Raw genomic sequence first — 26,793 nt, 5'->3', positions numbered from 1 at the left:
TCGTAACGGACAGAAACCTCACAAAGTGCCAATGATAAGAACATACGGAAAAAGGAAAGCTATACTGACCTGATCAAATTGCACTACATTGCACTGCGCAAAGACACCATTTTTTTTTCTACATAGATATTTTCTACACTCGCAATTTAAAAAAAAAAAAAAAAAAAGAAAAAAAAAGCAATTGTTCCGTTTTCCAATATTAGAGTTCGAGGGCCGTCTCCCCATGAGAAAAATGACACGTCAGGGATTTGAGGTTTAAAAACCTCCGACCATCATCATCATCATCATCAGCTGAAATGATCTGGCCTGACTTTTTCTTTTGTACTCAACAAAGTGGTGCTGGCCGTGTTAGTAGCGTGTCCTACTGGGAAGTCCGGTGCGGTACCCGTTGGCGAGTAACGTTCTGCGTCATTGTCGCATTTCTTTACAATCCTCTGACCTTCATCTCCACCCGCGATCGCGCTTCCCCGCTCAGTTCCGAGTATCCGCCGACTGTGCGTCGCGTGTACGCTCACGGCACTTGTCACCATGTCCGCTTTGGGATTTTTCTAGATTGAACAGCGACCTCGGAGGTGACTTCCCATGTTCCAAAGCAAGCACTTTTGCATCTCCTGTGTAGACCAGGGGTGTCCAAACTTGCCACTTTGACATTCAGCTTTAATTATTATTTTTTTTAAAGATGATAAAACTAAATCATCAGTCCGATTCGGCTCTGTCGTGAATAGCGAAAATCCGCGACTAATTGACGTACACCAAAAAGCTTTGTAGTCACCTATCGTTGTGGCAAAGCACTTTTTTCCCCCCCAATTAGACGAAGCTATGGTTTGACTAAATGAAGCTCCTCCTCTCAGTTGAACATAGGTGCTTGGCACCAAGATGCAACCTGATGGCACCAAAGCGGCATTCCCCATTCCAGCCTCCTAAAAAATAAAAATAAATTTTTTTTGTAATATGTTTTATTCAGAAAAATAGCACTCAATAATATTGTACTTTATAAAAACATATATAAATAATCAAATACAATGTAAAGAATTAAACACTTGCCATATTTTTTTTTGCTTCAATTCAATGGATAGTGTGCTGCTCCTTTTGGTATGTCAAAACTGAAATTCATCTGACAACTAAACAATTTCATAAATTGGGTAACTAGTATCTCAAGGTGCCACTGTATTTTGTAAAACGGGTACTTTACAAGTTTCTGTGAAAGGTGGCAAATGGTTTTGGATTTTTTTCAGGATTTTGGTGTGGCCCATTGGCCCGTATCCCCGCGAGAATAGATTCGCCCCTGCACTGAGCAGCAGCCGAATCCCACCTCCACGTTCAGAAGCAAAAACGAGCGATCTGGAGTTAGCCGACAATCTTTCATGCAGCGTTTAACTTGATGTTTATTAAGCTGAGACGTTAAAAAATCAGCACTGCAAACACTCAAAATCTTCCCGAGAATATTATTTCTTGTCAAAAGTTGCAAAGCTAATCTGAGTACACATAAAATAAAGTACATTGTTTTTGGACACTATTCACTTGTTTCACGCTAATTTTTACTTGAAATAAGTAGAATTAGTTTTTTTATTACTCGTACTTATTTCAAGTAAAAATTAGCTTAAAAACAAATGAAAATGATCCCAAAACAAGTTACTTTTCACTTGATGAGTCTTATTTGAGTGAATTTTGACAAGAAATACGAGAAATATTCTCAGTAATATGTTGAGTTTTTGCAGCGAGAGGACTTCCACAACCGAATCATCTTTTTTCGCCGAGTCGTTATGAAGAGAAACGACGTCACTATTTTTTGTTGCAAAAAGTTTCTTTACCCTCTTTGCATATATAGAAAAGCTCTTATGAAACCAATTATTGCTAGTAGTGATAGTTGTCACACGCATGGGGGATGCGGTTGTAACAACCACCATGCTTTTTCCACACCCACACTTTTCACCGTTTGTAAAAAAAATTGTATATATATATATATATATATATATATATATATATATATATATATATATAGTGTTCTGGACTGTGTCAAATTATGTTTCGTACATGCCGTACATGACTGCAAAAAAATTTGGACACCCCTGATTTACGCTGTGATTGCACTTCCCGCTCACCCCCACGTACCCAGCTGAGCTGTGCGTTGTGTGTGTATGTGTGTGCACGCGCTCATCGCCCTTATCACCACCACGTCCACTTCGGGACTTTTGATGCATCGGCAACACCAGAGGTGACTTTTTTTTTGTATCTCCGATGGAGCGCCTCGATTCCCCTTTTTTTTTGTCTTTTTCTTTTTTTTTTTTTTTTTTTTTTTTGTCTTGCACTAATCTTGCCAGTGACGATCAAGCCCGTTGTTGTGTCACCTTGACCACGTTTAACTGAGGTTGCTTGTTGCTAATAGTGATTCATTTACACACACATCACACACACATATGCACACAACGATGGATGAGCGCCAATGGGTGGCGAGTGAACGTTGGCGTTAGCGGACAAGGGACAGATGGAGTTGCAGCTTTTTTTTTTTTTTTTTTTTTGGTACATATGCGGCATAAATCGAACCATGACGCTTTTTCATATATTGTTTTGTTGTTGTTTCTCTTGTTATATGAAAAGGAAACTTTTTTTTTTTTTTTTTTTTTTTACAGCACAGATGCTCCGAATATTTTATTTTATTATTTTTTTTTACATTTGTTTGAGAAGCTGTTGTGAACATACGTTAAGATTCTGTTGTGGCTTTGAGGACAAGGGCGTGGAAAAAAAAAAAAAAAAAAAAAAAAAAAAGAAAACCTGTTGAATGTAAAACTTATCAAAAATAAAAGTTGTTTTCGTTTTTTTGTATCTGCCGACTCGTGTGTGCTGCCTCTGATAACGATTTTGGCATCCGAGTCTTTCAACGCCGCTGTGGCGTCTTTTGCCGCACTGCTTCGTCGTAGCAATTTATGGCAGCAACCGTGCAGTATTGCTCTACTTACAGTAACCGGTGGCAGTGGAACAAGCACTAACTTGAACTTCTGCGCACTAGCTCTCCTTTCTGTTTTTTTTTTTTTTTGTGTGTGTGTTTGTAAGGCAGGATAACCAAGCAGGAGTCATTTTCCTGCCTTGCGCATTCCAACAAATTTTTAGTGTCTTCCACTTCACCTCTACGGAAAGCCGTTTGAGCATTTATTCTATCTCCTGGATATCCAGTTCAAGGTTTACGTACGAGTATGCTCTTGGTCCTCTAGTAGGATAATCTAGCACACTAGTAGAACGACTGCGTTTTACTATTAAATATTTTTTTTTTATCCGCTACTGCCTTCCTATCAAAAGCTGTTTAAGCATTTATTCGATCTCCTTGATGTCATCATAAGGACCTCGTACTAGTAGAATCTTGTCCTCATGAGTGAGACAATTCAGCGCACTAGTAGAACTAGGGTACACTAGTAGAACGTCTGTCTTACTAGTTAACATTTTTTCCACTACTATTGCCACTTTTGCTGCTTGAGCATTTATTTGTTATCCTTGATATCCAGCTCAAGCTCCATGTACTAGTATACTCTGTCCTCACTAGTAGAACAAAATCGGCATACTAGTAGGACAACTACCTATTACTAGTGAGGGAAAACTGTGCACTACTTGACAACTGCGTTCTACGAGTGACATGTTAAATTTAAAAGTTAAAAATAGATATAAGTTAAAAGTTAACAGCTAGCGCTTCAATAGTTTGACTAGTGCTTGGCGAATTAAATAAATGAAGGATATCCAGCCAAAGGTTACTCGTGACATTATCAAATTGTACTGGTCAACGTCTAGTGCTTCACTAACTAACGTGCACTGACTAACTAGCACTTATTTTAGTGATAAAATGTCTTGTTTTATCTTAAAATAAGATTTTGTAGGTTTAAAGAAGCCCTTTGGTCTTGCTGAAAATTAAGGGCAAAAAATTCAAAACTGTCTTAAAATAAGTACGGCAAGGACTTTTCACGAGAATGGATTGACTAGGTAAGCTTTTGTGGGTACTCACAGTTTGGCACACATGGATTCACTTATCTGTGGATTCCCTCGCCAATTGTTTTCTGTTTTTCTTTTCTTTTTGTTTTCTCTTTGGGGAGAAGCCAATCCTGAAAACGCTCAGTGGCGGTTTATCCCCTCTTCAAGAATTTTTGGGGTCAAAATAAATAAATAAGAAATCGAGGGGGGTGAAAAAAAAAAACAACAACATTTTCAATGCAGTTATAATGGCCGTCAATTATCCACAGATTTTCGCTATTGGCGGTCAGGCCGGTGGTCACTATCCTCCGCGAATAGCGAAAACTACGACGGAATTGTGCTGAATTAGCTGGGATAGGCGCCAGCACACCCGCGACCCTAGTGAACATAAGCGGTTCAGAAAATGGATGGATGGATGTCTTACTAGCGAGGATAAATTGGGTAGTAGTATATGGCCCCTTAAGCTGAATATCAAGGATATCTCACAAACGCTCAAACGGCTCCTTTACCCTTCCTTTCCTTGACATTTTTTCCTTCAGCTTTACTGTTTCCCCCAAACAAACCAACAAAAAAGCCTTTTAGCCAGCACATTAAGCTAACGTGCCACGAGGACGTCTCATGTATCTGTGTTCCAAATATGTCAAAACCAGTGCTGCTTTTTGTTGTTGTTGTTGTTGTTTGTTTTGAATTTTAGTTTCGCGTGCATCAGCAGCAAAGCTTTCCAAATCAAGTCGAGCCTTACGCGGCGGGCCACAAGCCTTTTGCTTTTTGTTTTTTTAATTTTCTCATTCATTGATTAATTGTCTGCTGGAGTTCTGAGGTCGTTTCACATGTCTAGGATCACGGCTTTGTTGTGCGTTCCCCTCTCAAGTGAGGCCAATATCCTAGGGGGAGAATGTGTTGGTTTACATCGAAATCTAAACACGACTGTCACTATGAAAATCCATTTATTCGATATTCTTTATATTCAGCTTAAGGTCCATGTAGTAGTACGTTCTTTGACCTCACTGGGAAGACAATTCAGCATACCGAGGTCCATATTGTCCCGCAATGACTTGTGCCTCAAGGAGGCTCAAATTCCCGGGATGTGGACTTTCCTGGGACACGCGAATGCCGAAATCAGGTGAAATCCACCTGGAAAACACGTCACTCTCCAAATGGGAAACCGACGGACGTTAATCGTCGCCACATTGTCAGTTAAGTCAATGTTGGTGGTTAAAAAAAAGAAGGAAAAAAAACTTTGTGACAGTTTGAATACGTTTAATAACTTTCCAGGAGTTTCCATTTTTGGCCTACTAGTACGACCTTAAGCTGTATATCAAGGAGATATATGTGTGTGTGTGTGTCTGTGTGTGTGTGTGTGTGTGTATATATATATATATATATAATATATATATATATATATATATATATATATATATTAGGCTTTACACGATCAGGATTTTTTAGGCCGATCACCGATCAGCGAGTTTAAAAAAACGATAACCGATCACCGATCTGATCACAAGATGGAGGAATGTGTCTATTTAACATGACCTGTTCATTTACTGTATATGCTCGTGTACCTAATTGCCCAAAAAAATTATGTCTACAAGAAATAATGTATCTTTGTTCCTCGATTTATGCCAGTGAGGCATAGTGACAGACAGAACAAATGAATGGTCTTCTATTAGGAAGTAAATACAATAATTAATGGATCCACTTTTTGTGACATTTTTGTTTGTTGGTGGGCCGTGAGATTTTTCAATTGTAAAATACGTTGCTTGGCTCCATAAAGGTTGGAAATCACTGCGCTAGTCAGATCGTGTATTCTAATCAGTCAGGTCAAACCAACATTACAACATGACAGAAATAATGGGTGCTAACTAACTGTAATTAAGTTACTTTATTTTTTAATTAAATTACTTCACCCACACTGAAACTTGAGAGCATGATTCGACAGACTTGTGGCATGTTTACGTACAACCGTTCGCGCTACCACTAGCTTGCTAGGCTACATAACGATTTTGTTGCCTGCTTGTGAGCCGTATCGTATTAAAAGTATGTGAACATACGTATGTGAACGTCCTCTCCTGACCACCAACACACGTTTTCCCCCATTTTGTTCTTATAATCCAGTCGGCGCGATCCACTCTTGTTGTCGTCGCCGCCACGGTAGCGAGTGTATCCGGTCGCATTTGAGTTGAGATGAAGCCCAATGATCGTAAAAAACGGGATGTGGTGGTATAGGAATACAAGATTTTATTGCAGTAGTCTGACACAATCGCGAAAGAGCAAATTTGTCTTGTAGTCTGATCCGGGCATTACGTGTTGTTTGTGTCAGACGTGTTGACTGTTCCACACCGCCAACATGTTTTTTTTTTTCGAAATAACTTTATTGGCCGTCAGATATTTACAGGACTACGCCAAAAGACACGCGACAAGGCTAAAAATCCGAACTAGCTTTTGGATTCAAATATACTGTGCACGACGAGTTAATGTCTTTTGCGGAGTCATTGATCGGATCGGCAAATTATGACATTAAAGCCGATCAGCATAAAATACTAATTATCGGCCGATACCGATCAGCCCGATAAAATCGGTGTAAAGTCTATATATATATATATATACACACATATACACACACACACACAGATATATATATATATATATATATATATATATATATATATACATGCTCAAACGGCTTTTCTAAGTCATTTGAGCATTTATTCAATCTCCTTGATATTCGGCTTAAGGTCCATGTACTAGTACGCTCTTTGTCTTCACTCGTAAAACAACAACAAATGTGTCTTTACTCGTAAATTTTTTTTTCCACTTGATGGCAACTTTGGCATACAAGTCGGACAAATTTGGGGCAAAACTACTTGTTGGGCCTCGTATTGTTACTAGTGCACAGTATATTGCAAAAAAAAAAAGACAAAATCTTACCTAGTGAATTTATCTTATTCCTGGTTAAAAAATAAATAAATATTTCTGTACATATTTTCAGACAGTTTTGACTTTTTTTCTAAATTTCCAGCAAGATAAAAAGACTGTTTTAATTCATTTTACACCCGTTCCTTTGGCAGATTTCCCCCCCCCCCCACTAATTTTAGGAAAAAAACGTCTCGTTTTTATTAATTTTTTTTTAAACTTATTTTGAGAAGGTCATTTTCCCCAGTGTATTTACCAGTTAGGTTGTCAACTAGTGCACAGTCTGGCCTAAATATTATGAAGTTTCTCTACTAGTTTGCCAAAGTTGTCCAACTACATGGACCATAAGCTGGATATCGAGGACATGGAATAAATGGAATAATGATGGTCTCCCATCATATGTTGCCGTACCATGCGTGACGCATGGGAGGTGACCGTGACATCGTCTTCCTCGGGGTCCGTCGTGGTTTCGTCGTCATCATCAGCATTAGCAGCAGCATCACTAGGCTGATGGAGGCAACACTTTGCGAGGAGTATTTGTGTGAATGTCAAGCCCGTGTCGCGGGCCTGAAGCGATGACGAGTGAGCGTGTATGATCATGTGATCCATGTGATGTCATGTGACCGAGAGAAAATAAAAAAGTAAATGGAACAAATGTGCCGTCAGATTCCTTACTCGTCTTGGGAAAATCACTCTAAACGCATCATAATTGTCTTAGACAATTATGGTTCTCAACATTTTTACATTGAGTACGACTTCAAAAATATACTTTGCTTTCCAAGTACCAGGATTAAAGAATATTTAATATGATTGTTTTCCTACTATAACATAAACAGTGCACTTAAATATCGGAAAATACAAAGACAGTACTTAAATGGTTCAAATAAAACATAAATAATAATTCCATCAAAATTTCCCAAAAGAGTAAATGCAAATGTGGTATACTTAAATACAACTGAACTGTACTTAAAAAATGTTTAAAAAAATAATAATAATAATATGAATTATGTGGTGTACATGATTTTTAAAAAAACATTTTTTCACTAATTAAAAAAAGAATGAATCCACTGTAACATTATGCACAGTTTGAACATTAACTCTCCACTTAAATATTGGAAAATACAAACACAGTCCTTAGGTGGTTCAAATAAAACAATAATTAGATTAACACATTTCCTATGAGACTAAATGCAAATTTTTTATACTTAAGTTAAATACAACTGCACTTTAAAAAAAAGTTTTAAAAAAATACAGTACTGGGGTGTACATAAAAAAAGTACAAGAAAATACAAAATTAAAAATAATTTATCCACTGTAATAGTTTGAACATTAACACTCCGATTATAATTAGGAAAATAAGAACACTACTTCAATAATGATTCACTTAAAACGTGTTGCACACAAGTTAAATGAAAGATGTTCCTCAATAAATGTTTTAAAACAAAGGTTCTTAAAGAAAAAAATGCAAATATTGTACCTAAAGGCTAAGGAGAACGGAATTCTATTTAGGCTGTGTTTAGCCGTTATAAATGCACTTGCAAACTTTTTAAAAAGGTCTTTACTTAATAGGATATTTTCATGAATTCTAAAATGTTTTAAAGTATTTCATTTTGTATTTAGTTCAGTTCTACTTTGTCCCAACTCTATTTTTTTTCAAACGGATTTGTACAGTAGAGAGTGGGAGTACTGCAACCGCTTCTTAAAAAAAATGAACAGCTTTGAAAGGGAAAATTGGTTACCGTGTCTTTTCTGCCCTCTTGTGGACAGCAGTCTGTCTTAAAAAAAAAAAGCACACGTGAAATACTTCTTTTTACAGCAGCAATTTCAAAATTTATTGAGACTGATTGGTTTTTGCAAATAATACTCAAGCTAATTCTTCCACTAAACATGACGTCAGCTTGCACGGCCGTTGGGCCAACATCAAAACCGGAGGCTCAAGGTTGACTGTAAAAACGGTGTCATTAGAACTAGCAACCCAAAACTATCTGCACAAGAGCACTTACTCTGCCCAAAACAGAAACAAACAAACAAATAAGACAGGACAGTGTTGTTGTTTTTTTGATTATTTAACACATTTTGTTACAAACACACGTTTTGTATCATCAATATAAAGTCTTTCATATTGAACAATAATCCCAGTGAAAAGAAGCAAAGCTCAAGCTTCAAGTGCAACCTTGTACAAATCAAAGACCGTCTTAAAGTTGAGAAAATAAATAATATAATAGTCATATAAATTCATATATATGAAGGTATACACACACCACTCTTAGTAGAAGAACAAACTCTAAAGTAAAAAGCGGCAACTTTGAAATATAGTATACTATAGATATACCCATATCTATGGCTTCATGATTTGCACGTGTGAATCAAGCTAAATGAGGATTTGTCCACGTCGGAAAAATTACCCATAATCCTCTGCACTAGAGCAAACAGTTCCAGTTTTGCGTCGTGTGGAATGAGACAGTTGTGTGCAGATGCCGAAGACGTCGCTTTGGTATGACGCAATCAACACGGGCATGCAAGTTAGACCACGCACGCCAACAAAGAAAAAAATGGGCACAGACGGTCATCGACGCACAACGGGAAGGAGAATCTTGATTTGTCTCGAAAATGTTTCATCTGATCCCGCTCGAGAATCAGCCAAAATTGTCTCGCAAAGCACGCAGGTCAAAAGGTCATCGAGGCACATATTCGACGAGGTTGATGGCAGACGTTTTCCTGAAGTACGAGCCGGTATGAGGAAGAAGATGAGGTTGAGGTCATGAAAAGAGTGCAGGGGTCACACGCACACACACACTTGTACACTGTGGCGACAACAACACAACCATCATAAACATTCATTGAAATTCAACCCACCACTGTCTTCGTTGTGTCGGCCGCCCACCCTCACCCAACCAAATCATCCGGGAAGAGGGTCAAACCAAAGCACAATAAATAACACAAATAACGTTACAAGCATAGATGTGAAGAAAGTGTACTGGGGAAGTGCAAGTCCATCCGTGGCCCCTTTTGGAGCTGAGAGAGGCCTGATGTGTGCCCCCAAGCCGCCCTTCTTCCTCGATTGTACAGTGTGTCATATGACATGCGGTTTCGACCAAGCTAGCCACGAAGCCCTTCAGAGTCACAACAACGACGACGACGTGTGCACTTTAATCAAAGCGTGACAAAAAAAGAACAACGTAAGCACACCGAATATATCCAAAAAGCACCTGCACACACAGACTATGGAACAAAAGCACTTAATGTATACAAGGTACTAGATTGTTTTTGGTTCGATATTCATCAATTAGTGTACATTAGTGATGCAAAAGCGTGTGCAGAATATATGTCGCAATCAATATCAAACGGACGGTTAACAGTGTTTTCCCCCTGGTAGAAAAAAAAAAAAAAAAAAGCAAATACGACAGAAAAAGCGTCAACTGGCACAATAAAAAGGTTGAGAAAAGCCCCATGGCTTGCTGTCCACAACAAGGCAAAGTATAAAAGCTTTTTTTTTTTCTTCTCCATCTTGTACAAGTTATAAAACACTCCCAAATTCATACAAAATAAAGCTTAGCATCCAGCACTTAATAATAATGAATAATAGTAACATCAACAACGGTAATCATAGTTGTGATTATCATAATAAGACTCCTCACTCCAGTTGTCAATAATAATGCTGTCATAAAACATTGATGTAAATAAAGCTGTCAAAAATATTAAAACAATCTTGGGAAAGCAATAAAGACTGCGAGCATCCTTGCATACGTCTCACTCAAGCCACACGTACACCAGCAAGAAAGAAACGGGAAGGACTTCGAAGGTCCACGAACACACATCCAATAAATAGCCAACACTAACAAAACTCTTGGGATTTCAAGGGCAGATTTTCAGCCTTCTTTTGGCACCCCTTTGCCCTCGTCCACCCCCAAATAAAGATCACGCGTGGAAAGAAAGTCTGCATATTGTAAATCTTGGGAGTTAGGTGAGTTCGGCCAGCAGAGGGTGGGGAAAATAAAAACAAACTTGAATGAACAAAGGCAGCCATTGACCGAAGGCGCACAGGCAGACAACCCCAGGATCCGTGCCGCGTCCTTGTCCAACGTCCCCTTCGTCCTCCCTTTCGATTCCAGACAACTTTATGTACATGGCTCAAAACTCCACGGAACCGTAGGAACTTTGAGCCAAACTGAAAGAAAAATAAAAGCTCCCCCCCCCCCCCACGACTTCCCTTTGGAGGGCAAAGGCTATATAAGACGACAATCTGCACAAAGGATCAGTGATTCCGATGCGCTGATAACAGTCAAGACGACGTCAAGTCTTTAAAGGTAGGTGCGGTCGCCGAGTTGTTTAGGTCAGTCAAGAACAGATTACAAATGTAAACCGTGGGTTCGGGGGGCTCGGATAGGAGTCAGCGTCATTAAAGTGCAAGTCTGTGGCAGTAGGACTCGGTCCGCAGTGAGCCGTCGGGCCGCCGCCTCGTCCTTTCGACCTGCGGAGCTTTGCAATAGATTGAGACGCTCCCTTCGCTAGCAGAAAGACACTTGCAGAATAAAAAGGACACTGAGCGGGATCACCTCCCTCCCCGCACTGACACTGATCCCTGGTTTCCATGGTGATTGTGATGGCAAACACACAAAGTCTCGGGCCAGCGTCCGCCACGTCCTTGGTCCGAATCGCAAAAGAGACTGAAGGACCAGAACACTGCATCGGAAGTAAAAGGAGGTAAACAGAAAAAAGACTTGTGTGTGTCGGTTATTCATAAATCATTGTCGCAACGTTTCCATCCAAAAGGAAGGCCGGGCCACCACCGTGGGGGTCGAGAGATTCCTGAAAGATCCCCAAAAAGATCTTCAGAGATTGGTTGTCAAGCCACAAACAGGTGCAGGGCAGCTTTTAGGAGATCCACGCAAAGTCCCTCTCACTCCCATTCTGTGGCTCGCCCTCCTGTGCCGAGGAGTCGCTCTCCTCCTTCTCGTTGTCCAACGCCCGCTGAGTCTCCGCCGCTACGCTGGACTCCTTCCACTTGGCCGCCTCGTCCTCCCCTTCTCCGATCATCTCGCCATCCCCTTCCACCATCATCTCCTCCTCGCCGTCGCACTCGGCCTGGTCGTCGTGGAAGCGATCGCCTGGGTACAACTCCTCCTCCGGAGAGAGGTCTCCCCCCGCTTCGCCGTTGTGATCCAACAGCGCCGCCATGCCCTGGCCGGAACAGTCGACGCAGACGCCGTGGCGTCGGGAGCCGTGTTTGATTCCCACGCTGGCCGCTGACATGAACACGCGGCTGCACACTTTACACACGTACTTTTTGTCTTTACTGTGGACCTGCCAGGTGGAAAAACATGAGAAAATACAAGTAGTAAGTACCTTGGACACATTGAAGGCGACATCATTTGTGCTCAACTGTTGTCACTGTAGGACCTGCGTTTTGCTGTTGTCGCCAAGTCGACCCACTTTTATTGATGTTAAGAACAATAAAGAAAATGTTCAAAAATTCCCTTTGTGTAGTGCTTTGAAAAAAGTATTTTACCCCCCTTTCAATTTTCATTTGCAAATTTATCACACTTAAATGTTTTCAATCCTCAAACCAAGTGTAATATATAACAAAGACAACCCAAGTACATAGAAATGCACTTTAAATGATGATTTTAATTACTATGAGGGGGATTCCATAATTAGAGAATGCAGTCGTCCAGGGCTTGAAGAAGCAAAGCAGCCCCAGACCATTATTGTTACCATGATGTTTTTTTTATCTAACGGTCCACACAGCTTCCAAAACATTTCACTTTAGCAGTAGCAGTGTGATGGTCTGATCTTTTTTTTATTTTATTTTTTTAAATGTCAAATATTTCCAAAATGATGTGTTTGGCCTGACAAAAATAGCTTGCCCATCAAACCAAAGCCAAACATTTTGTTCTCCAAATATCTCCCGGTTTTTGTGCGAGACTGCCCCCTATCTGCGATGACACAACTGCACTCACCAGCGTGTGCCTCTTCATGTGTTCCCTCCTGGTGAACTTCTTGCCACAGATTTCACACGGGTAGGGCCTCTCGCCAGTGTGGGAACGCATGTGCCTCTTTAGGATGCACTGGTGCATGGCAGAGAAACTGCAGTAGGGGCACTTGAACTTCTTACGGATCACCGTGAAGTCATTCACTGCAGGGACAAAGGGAGGAGAGCGGGGTGGGGGTGTAGTGAGAGGGGGGCGGGGGGGGGGGGGGGGGGGGGGTAGAGGTAACGGAAAAAAAAAAGATTAGAGTGGACTAGAATGAATCTCTTTTAAATAAACCCAGACGTCACTTTTTCAATTATTACATTTAATTAGCAGGGTGGTCGACAATAAAACGTATCATCCATCCCCATGGCCACCCTGATCTCAGTCAAAGCTACAGTTGCCCTGGCAACAGCTCTTCCTTTATACTAAAGCACTAAAAGAAAAGCGATAGCATAAACACTGTCATTACATTCAGTCTGCTTTAGATGCTCTAGAAGATCTCTGCGACAGACAACACAGACATAAACACAGGGGCGGACGGCGGGGAAATAAAAATCACGCAAAAGGGAAGACTTCGAGGAAAAGAAAAAGCACTCATGTTTGCACTAGTTTCACATCTAAGGGAAAGGTCAGGTGAGGCAAAGTCTAGGATTACGTCTCCAGCCGAGTCTTAAATGGTACTTAAAAGAGGTGACGTTGTGTGTGTGTGTGGGTGCTGTGATACGTAAGTGCATGACCATGAAAGCTCAGGACTGGAGGCGATTGAATAAAAAGCAGCGCTGAACCAACGACACATTTAAAACGACATCAAATGATTACCTCGATCGTCACAACGACTTCTGCTGTGAGTAAAGCAAGCAAAAAGGGGTGGGGCGGAAAAACAAACACACACAAAAAAACAAACAAAACAAAAAAACATGCAAGAACACAAAGAGCCCAAGACGCTGGATTGACATGTTATTTTGTGCTAATGAATTGTGTATGACACCAACAACAACAACAAAAAACACCGGATAAGTTTCCACATTTTATTACATTTGAATCGCAGCATTCAAACTTTATTTCAAATTCTTTTTTTTTTTTTTTTTTTTTTTAGCAAAGTACATGTTATTATACAGAAACCTTTTCAAAAGAGAAAACAAATCTGAATACACACAGCAACATACTGTACTCAACTGTGTATCCCAACTACTGTATTTGGTGCTTCCTGATGAGATCCTGACTTCTCTTAAGCGTCCATCTGTTGCAGCTGCGTGTGCTACCTGAGAAATGGGATTTTGTGTCTGAAAGGATTTGGCATGTGGGAGGCGGGTATGAAAAAGGCTATCAGTGGAAGCACAATTACTCAGAGAGAAATTAGAGGGAAACGCTTCTCTTTTTGGTTGCGCATCTACCTTCAGTGTTGGTGGACGAGATTAGAACTCAGCAGGGCCCGCCGTACACCGAGCGACGCGGCCCGAACGCGGCTGAAGTGGACAATCGCGAGAATAAGGCAGTCGGCGACTATCACACAAAATTGCCGCTAGCATACGATAACCAACTTGCTCCAATGTAAAAACTGCACCCTGGTGTTCCTATTGGGAAATTACGTTTCTACTGTATTATTAATTTTTTGGTAAACCACAAAAACAAAAGAAAAATAAAGAAGTGCGGATATTTGAGAGGCTCTCAGCAATTGGCTGCAACCGTGCATTGCGGTGACAGAGACTCTCCACGCTTCACTTTTTAGCCACAGGCACATGTGAAACTATCCATTCATCTATTCTTTGTACACCCTAAACTGGTTGCCAGCCAATCACAGGGCACGTATAAACAAACAACTATTCACACTCACGGTCAAACGTAACACCTAACGGGAGTCGGCGGAGAAAACGCAACATTGCGACACGGTCGTGTTGCCACTGAAAGTTCAAATTGCAGCAAAACTAGTGGCTGACGGTTTCTACTTGCGGAACCCGCACAATATGTGGCAGTTCAGTCGTCTTCAGCCGTGTCGCTCGGTGTGCGGCGGGCCCAAAATTTTGTTTTATAGCTGCGGAGTAAATGCTTGCTGTAAATTCAGAGGAGAAAATGTCTGGCAGAAATTGGTGTGAATATTTTTTGATAAAACGAGTGCTGCAATCTCCTGCTGCCAGTTCTCGTATTTCCCCAGTTCCTTTCCTCTAGTCCTGAGCCCACCATTATCTTCCCGCACCAGTGACGTCACTGAATTTATTGTGTTTAAAGGGCACCTGCCCCCTTTCCCCACTTCCTCTTTAGATTAGGGGTCAAGGGTTAAGGAGGGCTATTACCGCAAAGGACCAATTACTGGCCTTCTTTCGACGTTCTCAGTGGCTTAAAACCTCCAGATGTGGGAAAGAGAGAAAATGACACCGCCCAGCTGATGCAACTGACCTATTGTTTTAGTCTGCTTTGTCCTGTCCAAAACAGCCTTTCCATCTGCACTGTGGGATGGGGATGAGCTCAGGTTGTTATGGTGACAGAGGATAGGCTAATGCTAAACGTGAACCTGGAGGTGGACGGACCAGTCTTGTGAATGTAGAGTTTGAAAGCATCTTTTTAGTTTCAAATACTTGTGAGGTGAAAAGAGCAAATGGTGCAGTGCAGCCAATGTCCTGCAGGTGTTGTTGTTGCGTAGGGCGTTGAACCCCAGCACAGCCTGGCAAATTTGGATTGTTGGAATGAAAAGTTACTGCCTGCCACCAAAACATGTGAATTATCGGTGCTGACTTCAACTAATTAACTAGCTTTGCATAGACATTTTTTCAATTTTGAATTCAGTTTGTATTAAAAAAATAAGGAGCGATTTTGTAAGGGAGCCTTCTCATCATGCTTGGCATGAATGCACATGTGAAGTGAACAACTGCTGGCTGTTAATATAAGATTGCACTCTCTAGATCCTCTCAGTTCTCTACGTCCAAAATGCTGCAGTTACTAATTTCAACTTTCATCTCTTCGGAAAGCCTCCATAGAGGGACTTGATCACCATCTTGAGGCATGCCAGTGCTACCCCCTAGCATAGCACCTGGCACAGAGCCCACCTGGCAGCAAACTTTAATGTGGGTGGCCAAGTTCTTGTGGGTACTGAAAGACTTTGCACACGCCGGGCAGACGTGGCCCCTCTCTTTGGAGTGCACCGAGGACAGGTGCCGGTGCAGGTCCGTGCGGTCCCGAAAATGTTTCAGGCAGTACACGCACTGCATGAGCTTTTCCTTAAAATGGATGGTCTTCTCATGGCGGTCCGCGTTGGACTTGAGTGTGAAGCTCGCCGGACACTGTGAACAGAGGTAGCGTGTCGGGCTGGGCCCGGCCGCACCCGAGCCATACAGGGACCGAGGGAAGTGGAGAAACCGGGACCGGCCGGGCCGGGCGAACGGACTCGGCACGCTCGGCCAGTCCAGGGACATCGCCATAAGAGACAAAGTGTGGCGGTACTCGTGCTCCCTGAGATACTCCAGACTGCTGAACAGCCGCTTGCACAGGGAGCAAGCAAACCCCTGTGAGGTCCAGGCACCGGTCTCTGGCAGGACCCCCAATTTAGTCTCTTTGGCCACCGCCGCCAGCCCCTCGATCTCTCTGGAAGCCACGAACACTGACGTAGGCACTGTCAGAGGACCGGCGCAAGTCGCTTTGGCCATCTGATCCTTCTCAATAGGAGACTCGTCACCTACTGATGCTGAACAAAACAGAGAACCATCACAATTCAAAGAATTATATACAAGCCACAACATAGCCGCTCATTATTTGACTGGTCAAAGCCTCGGTGTGTTACCTGCATTGTATTCTTTCAGCTCATCTTTATCTTTTTCACCATCATCCTGAAAGCACAGAATGTCACATTATTTCACATGAATGTACAGAGCGCGTATGAGAGGTTGTGGTGCACGTAGGAGGCGAGCAGGTGAGGCAAGCTGTGAAAATAACTCAAGATGTGAATGCACTTGAAGGCATTGCGAGAATGAATACGTGATTTACAGCAACACCGCAATCGGAGCCCCCCGCCGCATCCCAGACGGCATCCCTCCTCCATCTACTTTCACCCATTCCTTCAGCCACACCTCCTAGTCCCCTATACGCATCCTCACAAAAGAGGAACAACAGGCGACGCCAGGCGCTTGGTACACTAATGGCTTGTCTGAAGCTTGTTGAGAGGCAAGTCCTTTTGAAATCAAATATTCCTCATGAAGGCTAACTTACCCACACGCACAGACCGGTGGCACACAAAAAAAAAAAGAAAAAAAAAAAAAAAAAGAAAAGAAACACTCGGCCACACACCCACACTGAAAAGAACAAACAATTTCCTGAACTGCGAGAGCAAACCTCTCATTGTCTTCTAATATTGATTCCACCTGGGCTGCTATCAGCCATCTTGAAGCACACGCTGGCTGCCATTGTGTCTACATGTGTCATCTCTAAAGTAACAACTATAAGCTACATTAGCACTAGTACTGACTGAGGAGCAACCCTTTGGGCCCTGGCTATATAAAAAAAGATGTGGAACAAAAAGAGGCATGAGTAAAGAATGGAGAATCTGCAAAGAAAGAGAAAAAGCTAAGAGCAATTTTTCCAAGCAGGAAATGAGCCAGATTGAAACACTGCGAGCGGACTGAGTGATGACGTGCTCAAGTGTTGAAAATCGGCCCAATAGCCTCCACTCCGTCCTATAACTGAGCTCCATGCCCACCCTACACGCCCCCCATCACCACTCAGCCCCGCGGGGAGTTTACAAGATCGGGTGAGGCAGCTTCCCGGTATGCTCCATCCACTCACGCGGATCCGAGTTTGATCCGAGCGGGGGGAGCGGCACCCGGGGAACGGCCTCCACCTCTTTGCAGTTGAGCTGGGCTCTTTGCGCTTACCTCAGGCACGGTGGAGGGCGCCGGGCCCTCGGGGGTCTCCTCCACTTCCATGTCCGAGGTGTCTGTGTGCAGCCGGGGCGCCCCTGCCCGCAAACCGGGGGTCTCCGGGGACCGAGGCTCAGCGGGGAGCAGCGGAGTGGGCGGAGTGGAAGGACGGTACAACGATGTTGTTGATGATGATGATGGTGGTGGCGGTAACGGTGGCGGTGTCGGTGGTAGATGATGAGGAAGAAGAAGAGGACGAGGAGAGGAGGAGTCAGTCCTCTGTTTGTTATGAACAGTGGCCCCTGCGGCCCCTGGCCGGAGCGTGCCGCGGTAGTTGTCGGAGCGGAGCCCTGAGGAGCACAGGAAACGAGTCTCACCCACCCACTCACGTACAACTGCACACTCTGCTAGCAGCTGGCCACCAGAACACAACGGGAGAGAGTGGGCAGGAGGGGCGTGTGGGGTGCTGCTGCCGCCGCCGCTGCTGGTGCTGGTGGAGGGGCACACAGTGGCTGCCAGTGCTGCGCTATCAAACACGATGGAGAGGGGGAGGAAGAAAAACTCTGAAGTTTCACTTTCCACCAGCCGAGGGGAAAGGCTTAGGGCTTCTCTTCTCTCTTTTTTCCATTTGCTTGCTCTGCTCTCCTTCTCCTTCCACCCACATGCATGCACACAGGATGGTGTGTATGTATGTGTGTGTGTGTGTGTGTGCGCGTGTGTGTGCGCTGCGAGAGTGTGCTGGTGCTTTGTGAGTGAGTAAAATGCATATAAGGATAAGGCTTGAGGATCCTCTGTAGCGGGAATGGAGATTGTTTTGGAAAGGTGCCATCTTGCAGTTCTACTGACGACTTTCTGTACACGCAGGGCAAAAGGACATCAACCAGGGAGGATATTTACCAGCAACAAGTTCAGACACACCAGAATTTAAAAAACAAACAAAAAAACAACCAAAAAAACATCTCACAGACTTCCCACTAACTATTCCCACGTTGATATTTTGTGTTCATTGTGCATTTATATTAATTACCGCTACTGTGTGTGCCACAGTATGTGCCAGTGTGGCCGGCAGAGTTATGCAGTGGGTGACCCGTGAACCATTTATCGCCTTCCTCGACACAATAGACAGAATCTCACAACGCTGAGGCTTGACCGTGGACGGATTCCTGGAATTTTGCACTACCGCACCCGACACTCCCACTTACTCAGAACACACACGAATGCTAGACTCCCATTCTCTTCCCCACCTCGGGCGACATCATGAGGGGGCAACACGGAGAGGGAGGAGGTCACAGTGAAAGAAAGAGTAGATGAGCAATTTGAAATGCACATACAGTAAACACTCAACCGACGACGCATTCAAAAGCAGCTGTACAATACAACCAAATACACGACCAGTACTAAAAAGGCAGCTTTAAAAATAAACTTAATTCCACCCAAAAGTGAGCAATATCATTACTGTAAAGCCATTTTGAATGCAACTCTTGTATTAGATCTCATTAGAATTGTGCATATCGCTCATACTTGTTATTGTATATTTAGTTAAATGTCGCATCACAACAGACTACATCACGCTGGCGTCGGGCGGAAACCTCGTACTTCCAAAACCATCACTTTTCAGAAAACCCTAAAAAACACGGCATGCCAGTTGAACCATCAACATTGCATCGTCAAAGAGAGAAAGCCATTTTCAACATTTTAGCTTGGTCAGTAATTAAAAAAAAAAAAAATAAGAACATAACTACATGGGGACTGACCAATCGATTTGTGAAAAAAGATGAAATTGAGCAAATTTGGACAAAGGAGGTTTCAGCCTGATGCCGCCGATATGTACCTTTTCTGTGCTGAAAGTTTTGCGTTGAATATAAAAATGCAGCCAACCAGCATTGAGCAATAACAAATGGGCTTCGTTTCTCCTGCTTCCTCCCGCCACCTCCCCATTCAACAAATTCTGGCTTGGCCGACAAAAGCTCTCGGGTTTGTCTTTTTCTTCAGAAATTACGTTTGTACTTGAGGAAAGAGTAACAAGAGAGATTTTGAATCAACCTCTCAGCTCTGAATAAACAGAAGCAAGATGTTAAAAAAATTAATAAATAAAATAAAAATCCCACTTCTGCTCTTACTGCTTTTGTCTTCTTTTTGCATTTAATCAGACAGCGGAACACGTGAAATTTGGGTTAAATAATTGCCGAAACTATATGTCAAGATTTTGTTTTGTTCACCCATCGGAAATTTGCTGTGAAGATGACGTTTTTTGTTTTGTTTGATTTTTTTATATCATTGAAATGTGCTGCAATGAGAGCAGGCCACTAATGTCAGAATGATCCCTCCAGTTAATTGGCCATTCTGCACACAGTGTACACGGCAGCAGTGCGGACAGGTGAGCCGGGGACGGTCCGGCGAAATCCACCGTCTGGCATCGATTGCCTGACACACAAAGGGGGAACGGGGTCAAGTCCCATTGATCCTAATTGGATTCAGGAGGCTGACTGACATTGCACACTGTATTTTTGATGTACCGCATGCTTGGACGCGTGTTGCTTCTGACAGCAAATGGATGCATTTGAATGACAATGTTTTGACAACAAGGTGAGGGTCAGCTCAATAGCAAACTTTAAGATGGAAATAGCCACGTCCCTTTGGAAGCGTGAATTACGTACAGAACTCTAATAATGCCCTGTTTCAATGATCTGTACTGTATTTTTGGGTATCCACTTGAAACAACCAACCGAGGCACATCCACAGCCCATCGCATGTATCAAAGTGTGGAGTCGGTTGTAAATGAGATTTTCTGGTCATCAGGGTTCCCTTGGGCACTGTGCTTACTCCGCAATGTCGTGCGCCTCCATTTTCATGCTCCGGAGAGCAAGGCGCCTTCAGTTAAGTTCCATGGCCAATTTCTTGCCATTTCTCTAGATAAATACAACCCCACTTCCAATGAAGTTGGGACGTTGTGTTAAACAAAAATAAAAACAGAATACAATTATTTGCAAACCATGTTCAACCTACATTTAATTGAATACACTACAAAGACAAGATACTTAATGTTCAAACTGATAAACTTTATTGTTTTTAGCAAATAATCATTAACTTAGAATTTTATGGCTGCAACACTTTCCAAAAAAGCTGGGACAGGGTCATGTTTACCACTGTGTTACACCACCTTTTCTTTTAACAACATTCAATAAACATTTGGGAACTGAGAACACTAATTGTTGAAGCTTTGTAGGTGGAATTCTTTCCCATTCTTGCTTGATGTACAGCTTCAGCTGTTCAACAGTCCGGGGTCTCTGTTGTCGTATTTTACGCTTCATAATGCACCACACATTTTCAATGGGAGACAGGTCTGGACTGTAGGCAGGCCAGTCTAGTACCCGCACTCTTTTACTATGAAGCCACGCTGTTGTAACACGTGCAGAATGTGGTTTGGCATTGTCTTGCTGAAATAAGCAGAGGCGTCCATGAAAAAGACGTTGCTTGGATGGCAGCATATGTTTCTCCAAAACCTGTATGTACCTTTCAGCATTAATGGTGCCTTCACAGATGTGTAAGTTACCCATGCCATTGGCACGAACACAGCCCCATACCATCACAGATGCTGGCTTTTGAACTTTGCTTCCATAACAGTCCGGATGGTTCTTTTCCTCTTTGGACACGACGTCCACAATTTCCAAAAACAATTTGAAATGTGGACTCGTCGGACCACAGAACACTTTTCCACTTTGCGTCAGTCCATCTTAGATGAACTCGGGCCCAGAGAAGCCAGCGGCGTTTCTGGGTGTTGTTGATAAATGGCTTTTGCTTTGCATAGTAGAGTTTCAAGTTGCACTTAAGGATGTAGCGCCGAACTGTATTTACTGAGATTGGTTTTCTGACGTGTTGCTGAGCCCATGTGGTGATATCCTTTACACAATGATGTCGGTTTTTGATGCAGTGCCACCGGAGGGATCGACGGTCACGGGCATTCAATGTTGGTTTTCGGCCTTGCCGCTTTTACATGCAGTGATTTCTCCAGATTCTCTGAACCTTTTGATGATATTATGGACCGTAGATGATGAAATCCCTAAATTCGTTGCAATTGTACGTTGAGGAACATTGTCCTTAAACTGTTCGACTATTTTCTCACGCACTTGTTCACAAAGAGGTGAACCTTGCCCCATCTTTGCTTGTGAATGACTGAGCAATTCAGGGAAGCTCCTTTTATACCCAATCATGCCACCCACCTGTTCCCAATTAGCCTGTTCACCTGTGGGATGTTCCAAACAGGTGTTTGATGAGCATTCCTCAACTTTCTCTGTCTTTTTTGCCACCTGTCCCAGCTTTTTTGGAACGTGTTGCAGCCATAAAATTCTAAGTTAATGATTATTTGCTAAAAACAATAACGTTTATCAGTTTGAACATTAAATATCTTGTCTTTGTAGTGTATTCAATTAAATATAGGTTGAACATGATTTGCAAATCATTGTATTCTTTTTAAATGTATGTTTAACACAACGTCCCAACTTCATTTGGGGTTGTAATAACAAACCCAAATGAAGGGGGTTGTTATTAATAAAAGTAATAATAATAACTTCATTTGGGGTTGTAATAACAAATGGAAGCCTCTCCCCTCTACAGTTAGGTAAATACCCACTGAATGACTAAGCACATATGCAAATAAGATACTGAAGGAAAAGTCAAGGCCGATTGCTGATGTTCAGAGGTCTTCCTAGGATTGGACCGGGTCACCTTTCTATACCTCCTTCCTGCCCGTGATCAATACTTTCCCAGGATCTTAAACAGACACACTTTGATGCTCCACCGCATTAAAGCATAGATGGGGAAGAGACAAGAGCCGGCCAAATAAGGAGGAAGTGAAGGATGCGGGCAGAAGGGGAGGGAATGAGTGTGAGGGATGAGTGTTACGCAGGGGTGAAGGAGAAGTGGATGGAGGGAGTCGGGGGAGGAAAGGGGACAGGAAGGATGTGAAGTGGGGGTGAAGGAGATGCACGGTGGGAGAAAACAAGAGTACTGGCAAACTGCGGTGATGTTGGCCATTTCCCAAAACACTTTCGTGCAGACTTATTCCAGAATAACCAACCAAAACTGTCCCCAAGGTCTCTTTCAAATCGGAAAAAGTCGAATCGAGGTAATTGGACTTGTCTTGAAACTTTTAAACTAACTTTGTTCAGTGCGCTTTCTTTCCCGCACAGAGCAAATGTTGAACATTCTCTGAATTCTCCAAGTCTGCTATTCATATACACAGTCAAAACAGAGTCTGAGAGTGCGTCTTTTGTCTTCTCTGGATCGTGCGAGCCTGTGACAGCATCTCATTCCTTCTGAAGCCAACGGTAACATCTCAATCGTACAGAGGTAACACTCGCATATGTGACATAGAAGAGCGAGCGCGTCCCCGTCTTTCATTTTGTAGGTGAGTGGGGCACGACCGGGTCGGCGGTTGTTCTCCTTTGCCTTTGCTTTTCTGCTGCCTATAAAGACAGTCAAAGCTCACGACAAAAGGTCCAATTACTAGCCGGTAAAAGTAAAGGAACACAAACACGAGACGTGCATCATTTTCCCCATACGCGACACGGACACACACGCACAAACTTGAAAATAATAATAAACTTGTTAACTTGGTTAATTAGGACGTTTCACATTGCCAGTTATTGAAATTATTGATGAGATTATTGATGAGCTTCTGGGTTATACTAATATGCTGCATCACTTAGCAGAACATTAAAGTTGAAGCAAATGCATTAAAAAGAAATCTTAAAGGCGGAATACAGCTACAATAACAAATGAATATATTATTCGGTTATGCGTGATCATTTGGAAACCTTTAACATTACTGTCATTTGAGTGATAAAATTGAAAAACAGCTGCGGCGATGCGCTCAAAGGAACCTTGACAAATAACCAAACAAATCTTTGATGACAGCGCAAACTATCCCGACAAAATGTTCTTGCACTGAGTCACCGCTGACGACTGACAGCCATGTGCAGCCAAGTGGCTATGCACACACGCACACACACGCACATATATACTGTAGGTGCACGCCTACAGAAGCTTCCAGACACATGCTGACAAGGGAAACAGTGGAAGATGCTCATCTGATTCTCTCTGACCCGCAGGTGGGTTTGAGAGATTGCATCTGTGTACTTTTAAGTTTCAAGTGCCCTGTCATTAGCTGGGTTTACATGGAGCCTTATACTCCAATTAGAATCGGTTTAGAAGCTCAAACTGAATGAAAACGCTCCATATAAACACCTCAATAGGAATATACAGGCCGACTGCGAGTGGAATTTCATTCAGATTCACAGGGGTTCCTTTTGCCAAACTAATCGGAAGTAAACTACAAACTACAAATGCATCAGTTTCTTTTCCAGATGGAATTGTTAAGCTCTCTTTAAAATCAACAAAACCATCTGGTGTGTCATCACATGGACCACATGAATGTACACCAGTTGTAGGATAATGGCCATAATAATAATCACAATTATTTTGATCAATATCGTAATCACGAATACTAATCACGATTATTCCTGATGTGATGGGAAAAAAAAATCTTTATTTTTATTGCACTACTTTTCGATCAACTACAGTGTATGTAATAGTTTTCAGTGCAAAATTAATATTTAAATAAGAACAAATGATGGATAATAAAAAAAAAATTATACTTCACCAAATGCTAACTGAATAAATACGCTATTACTTTGGTGTCCAACAATGTTATGAAGTTAGTGTAGTAAAAAAAACTAAAGCTACAATATTTGTCTAGGGCAGAGGTCACTAACCTTTTGGAAACCGAGAGCTACGTTTTGGGTATGATTAATGCGAAGGGCTACAAATTTGATACACATTTATGAAATAACAAACATCCTAAAATAACCTTCAATTATAAGTTACTATTAATAATTAAAGATACTGTTTATGTGAAGAGACTGATCATGTTGACGATTTCTCACAATAATTATCAACAACGATTTAACAAGGTAGGAAACAGATCAATATCAATATGCGACTCTGCAAGTGTTTACATTTTCAAACGATCACTTCTACAACATTCCGAGGAAATCACAATATCCCATCACTGTTTAGCTACTTTTAGAACAGGTTACGCATGTTGGTGACCCCTGATGTAGTGTGTGTGTGTGTGTTTGTGTGTCAGTAAATAAGGACTTACAAGACAAAGAGTGTCCTCCTTTGGGAAGGTACTCATAGAGCAAGGGGTTATCATCTCCCATCATCTCCGCCCGGAGTGACAGCAGGCTGTTCTTACTCATCAGCGCCGCCTTCAGGTTGGCGACCGACGAGATCATCCCGCCGCCGCCATCTCTGCTTCCACCGCCTCCTCCTCGTCCTCCTCCCCCCGTCTCCTCCGATTCGTTGGGACCCAGGAAGCCCGGCTCTGCCGTGAGAGCATCTTCCTGTTTGAGGAAGAAGTCTAGGCGTTCGCCGCGGCTGTCTGAGCTGTTGGGCTTGGTCACGTCTGCGTCTGAGTAGACAGGAAGCGACAGGAGACAAGACTTATGTCCTTTTGTTGGCCATCGCTAAAATGTCTGTTCGCGCGACAAGAGCCAGTCGAGTGAGCGGCAACGGGCAATGCCTCACCCAGTGTTGCCTCAACTTTATTCCATTACATGCTTCTCTCGATGGCCGAGACTCTACCGCTCGGGATTTGCGACTCGCTTGCTGAGAGGATGAAAGGGATGACGCTCGTACAAAAAAAGATCATATTTGAAAAAGCTGTCACGATTTAAGGCTTTTACCTGACAGCGGCATCAGTTTGAAAGAGAGAACACGAGAAAGACCATCCATCCATCCATTTTCTTTACCACTTCTCCTCACTAGGGTCGCGGGCTGCTGGAGCCTATCCCAGCTATCTTTGGGCGGGAGGCGGGGTAAACCCTGAACCGGTCGCCAGCCAATCGCAGGGCACATAGAAACAAAACAACCATTCGCACTCACATTCACACCTAGGGGCAATTTAGAGTCTTCAATCAACCTACTACGCATGTTTTTGGGATGTGGGAGGAAACCGGAGTGCCCGGAGAAAACCCACCCAGGCACGGGGAGAACATGCAAACTCCACACAGGCGGGGCCGGGATTTGAACCCCGGTCCCCAGAACTGTGAGGCAGATGTGCTAACCAGTCGCCCACCGTGCCGGCTAGAAAGACCGTATTAAAGCAATTCTTTTAAAACCTCTCAGCAGAGCTGCCGTTTACGTGCAGACAAGCGTTACATTTTATTCAACTCTCGTTCCTCATAATCAACAGTCCGCTACTGTTCCAAAGTTAGGAAGGAAACAAACACGCATGTGTGTGTTTTGTGTCTGGAAAGGGGAGTGTGTCGAGAAGCTGTCAGCAGTCGATGCGATGTTCGATGTTTCACGTGGAGCGATGCAACACAGCTGATGACAGCCAACATTCCCAGAAACTTGTGCGCACACACAATTGTCAAATCCTAATTGACATTTAACTGACGACAGGCTGCTCTCTCTGAACAAATACGAGAATACAAGTTGTAGAGCTTCAACGATTCATCGGCAACAAATCGATAATGATTTTTGATCATCGATTGATCGTTTAGAGACCTTGTTGAAGTTTAAATTGTCCAAATCCTCGTAATTTCAGCCTCTCAACAGTAAATATTAATAACTATAATTCTTATTATAAGAAAACTGAATGTCTTTGCTCAAAATAAGACCTATGCAAAAATCTCTTACTTTCGAAAACAATTATTAACATTTTTACCCCTTTTCTGACGTTACGCGCCAAACTGGTAACTGAATCATAAACAATTTACTGTATGTTTATGCATTTCCTGCACTGTCAATTTCAAATAATGTCCTGTTTTTGAATAAAGGGATGGAAATGTAAGTTGTTTTTTTTAATCAAAAATATAATTGACAAATGAATTGATTATCAAAATAATCATTAGTTGCAGCCCTAATAAACTCTGCACATCACTAGCTTTGAGTATTTAAAGGACTGACTGAAACGACTGCCACACAAGACATTTCTGAGCACTGTGAAGAATTACGTGCGACTTCTCTGGACAGAAACCTCCTGTTATCGTAATATCTTGATGTACGGCTCAATAGAGCTGCTAAAGTTGCTTTTA

The 26,793-nt window shown here is 42.5% G+C and overlaps 1 protein-coding gene across 4 annotated transcripts in view; it reads right to left on the bottom strand.

Moving 5' to 3' along the window:
* Window positions 1-7,652: 7,652 nt before the first annotated feature.
* zbtb46 (zinc finger and BTB domain containing 46) overlaps window positions 7,653-26,793 on the bottom strand; it is a 103,957-nt gene continuing 84,816 nt past the window's right edge. For 3 of the 4 annotated variants that reach the window (XM_061757093.1, XM_061757176.1, XM_061757260.1), the window contains exons 4-7: window positions 24,852-25,163; window positions 17,705-18,039; window positions 16,618-16,663; window positions 13,170-16,521 (exon numbers count right to left, since the gene is read on the bottom strand). In XM_061757093.1, coding sequence (XP_061613077.1) covers window positions 15,749-16,521; window positions 16,618-16,663; window positions 17,705-18,039; window positions 24,852-25,163 — 1,466 coding nt within the window. In that variant the 3' untranslated portion in view covers window positions 13,170-15,748. Of the gene's footprint in view, window positions 12,175-12,830; window positions 13,007-13,169; window positions 16,522-16,617; window positions 16,664-17,704; window positions 18,040-24,851; window positions 25,164-26,793 lie in introns of those variants that run through there. The other variant, XM_061757351.1, reaches the window with a different exon arrangement.

This window comes from Phyllopteryx taeniolatus, chromosome 1 (genome assembly GCF_024500385.1).
Source record: "Phyllopteryx taeniolatus isolate TA_2022b chromosome 1, UOR_Ptae_1.2, whole genome shotgun sequence".
In the NCBI taxonomy this organism is placed as follows: Eukaryota; Metazoa; Chordata; class Actinopteri; order Syngnathiformes; family Syngnathidae; genus Phyllopteryx; species Phyllopteryx taeniolatus.
This window is presented reverse-complemented; position numbering and strand designations above follow the sequence as displayed.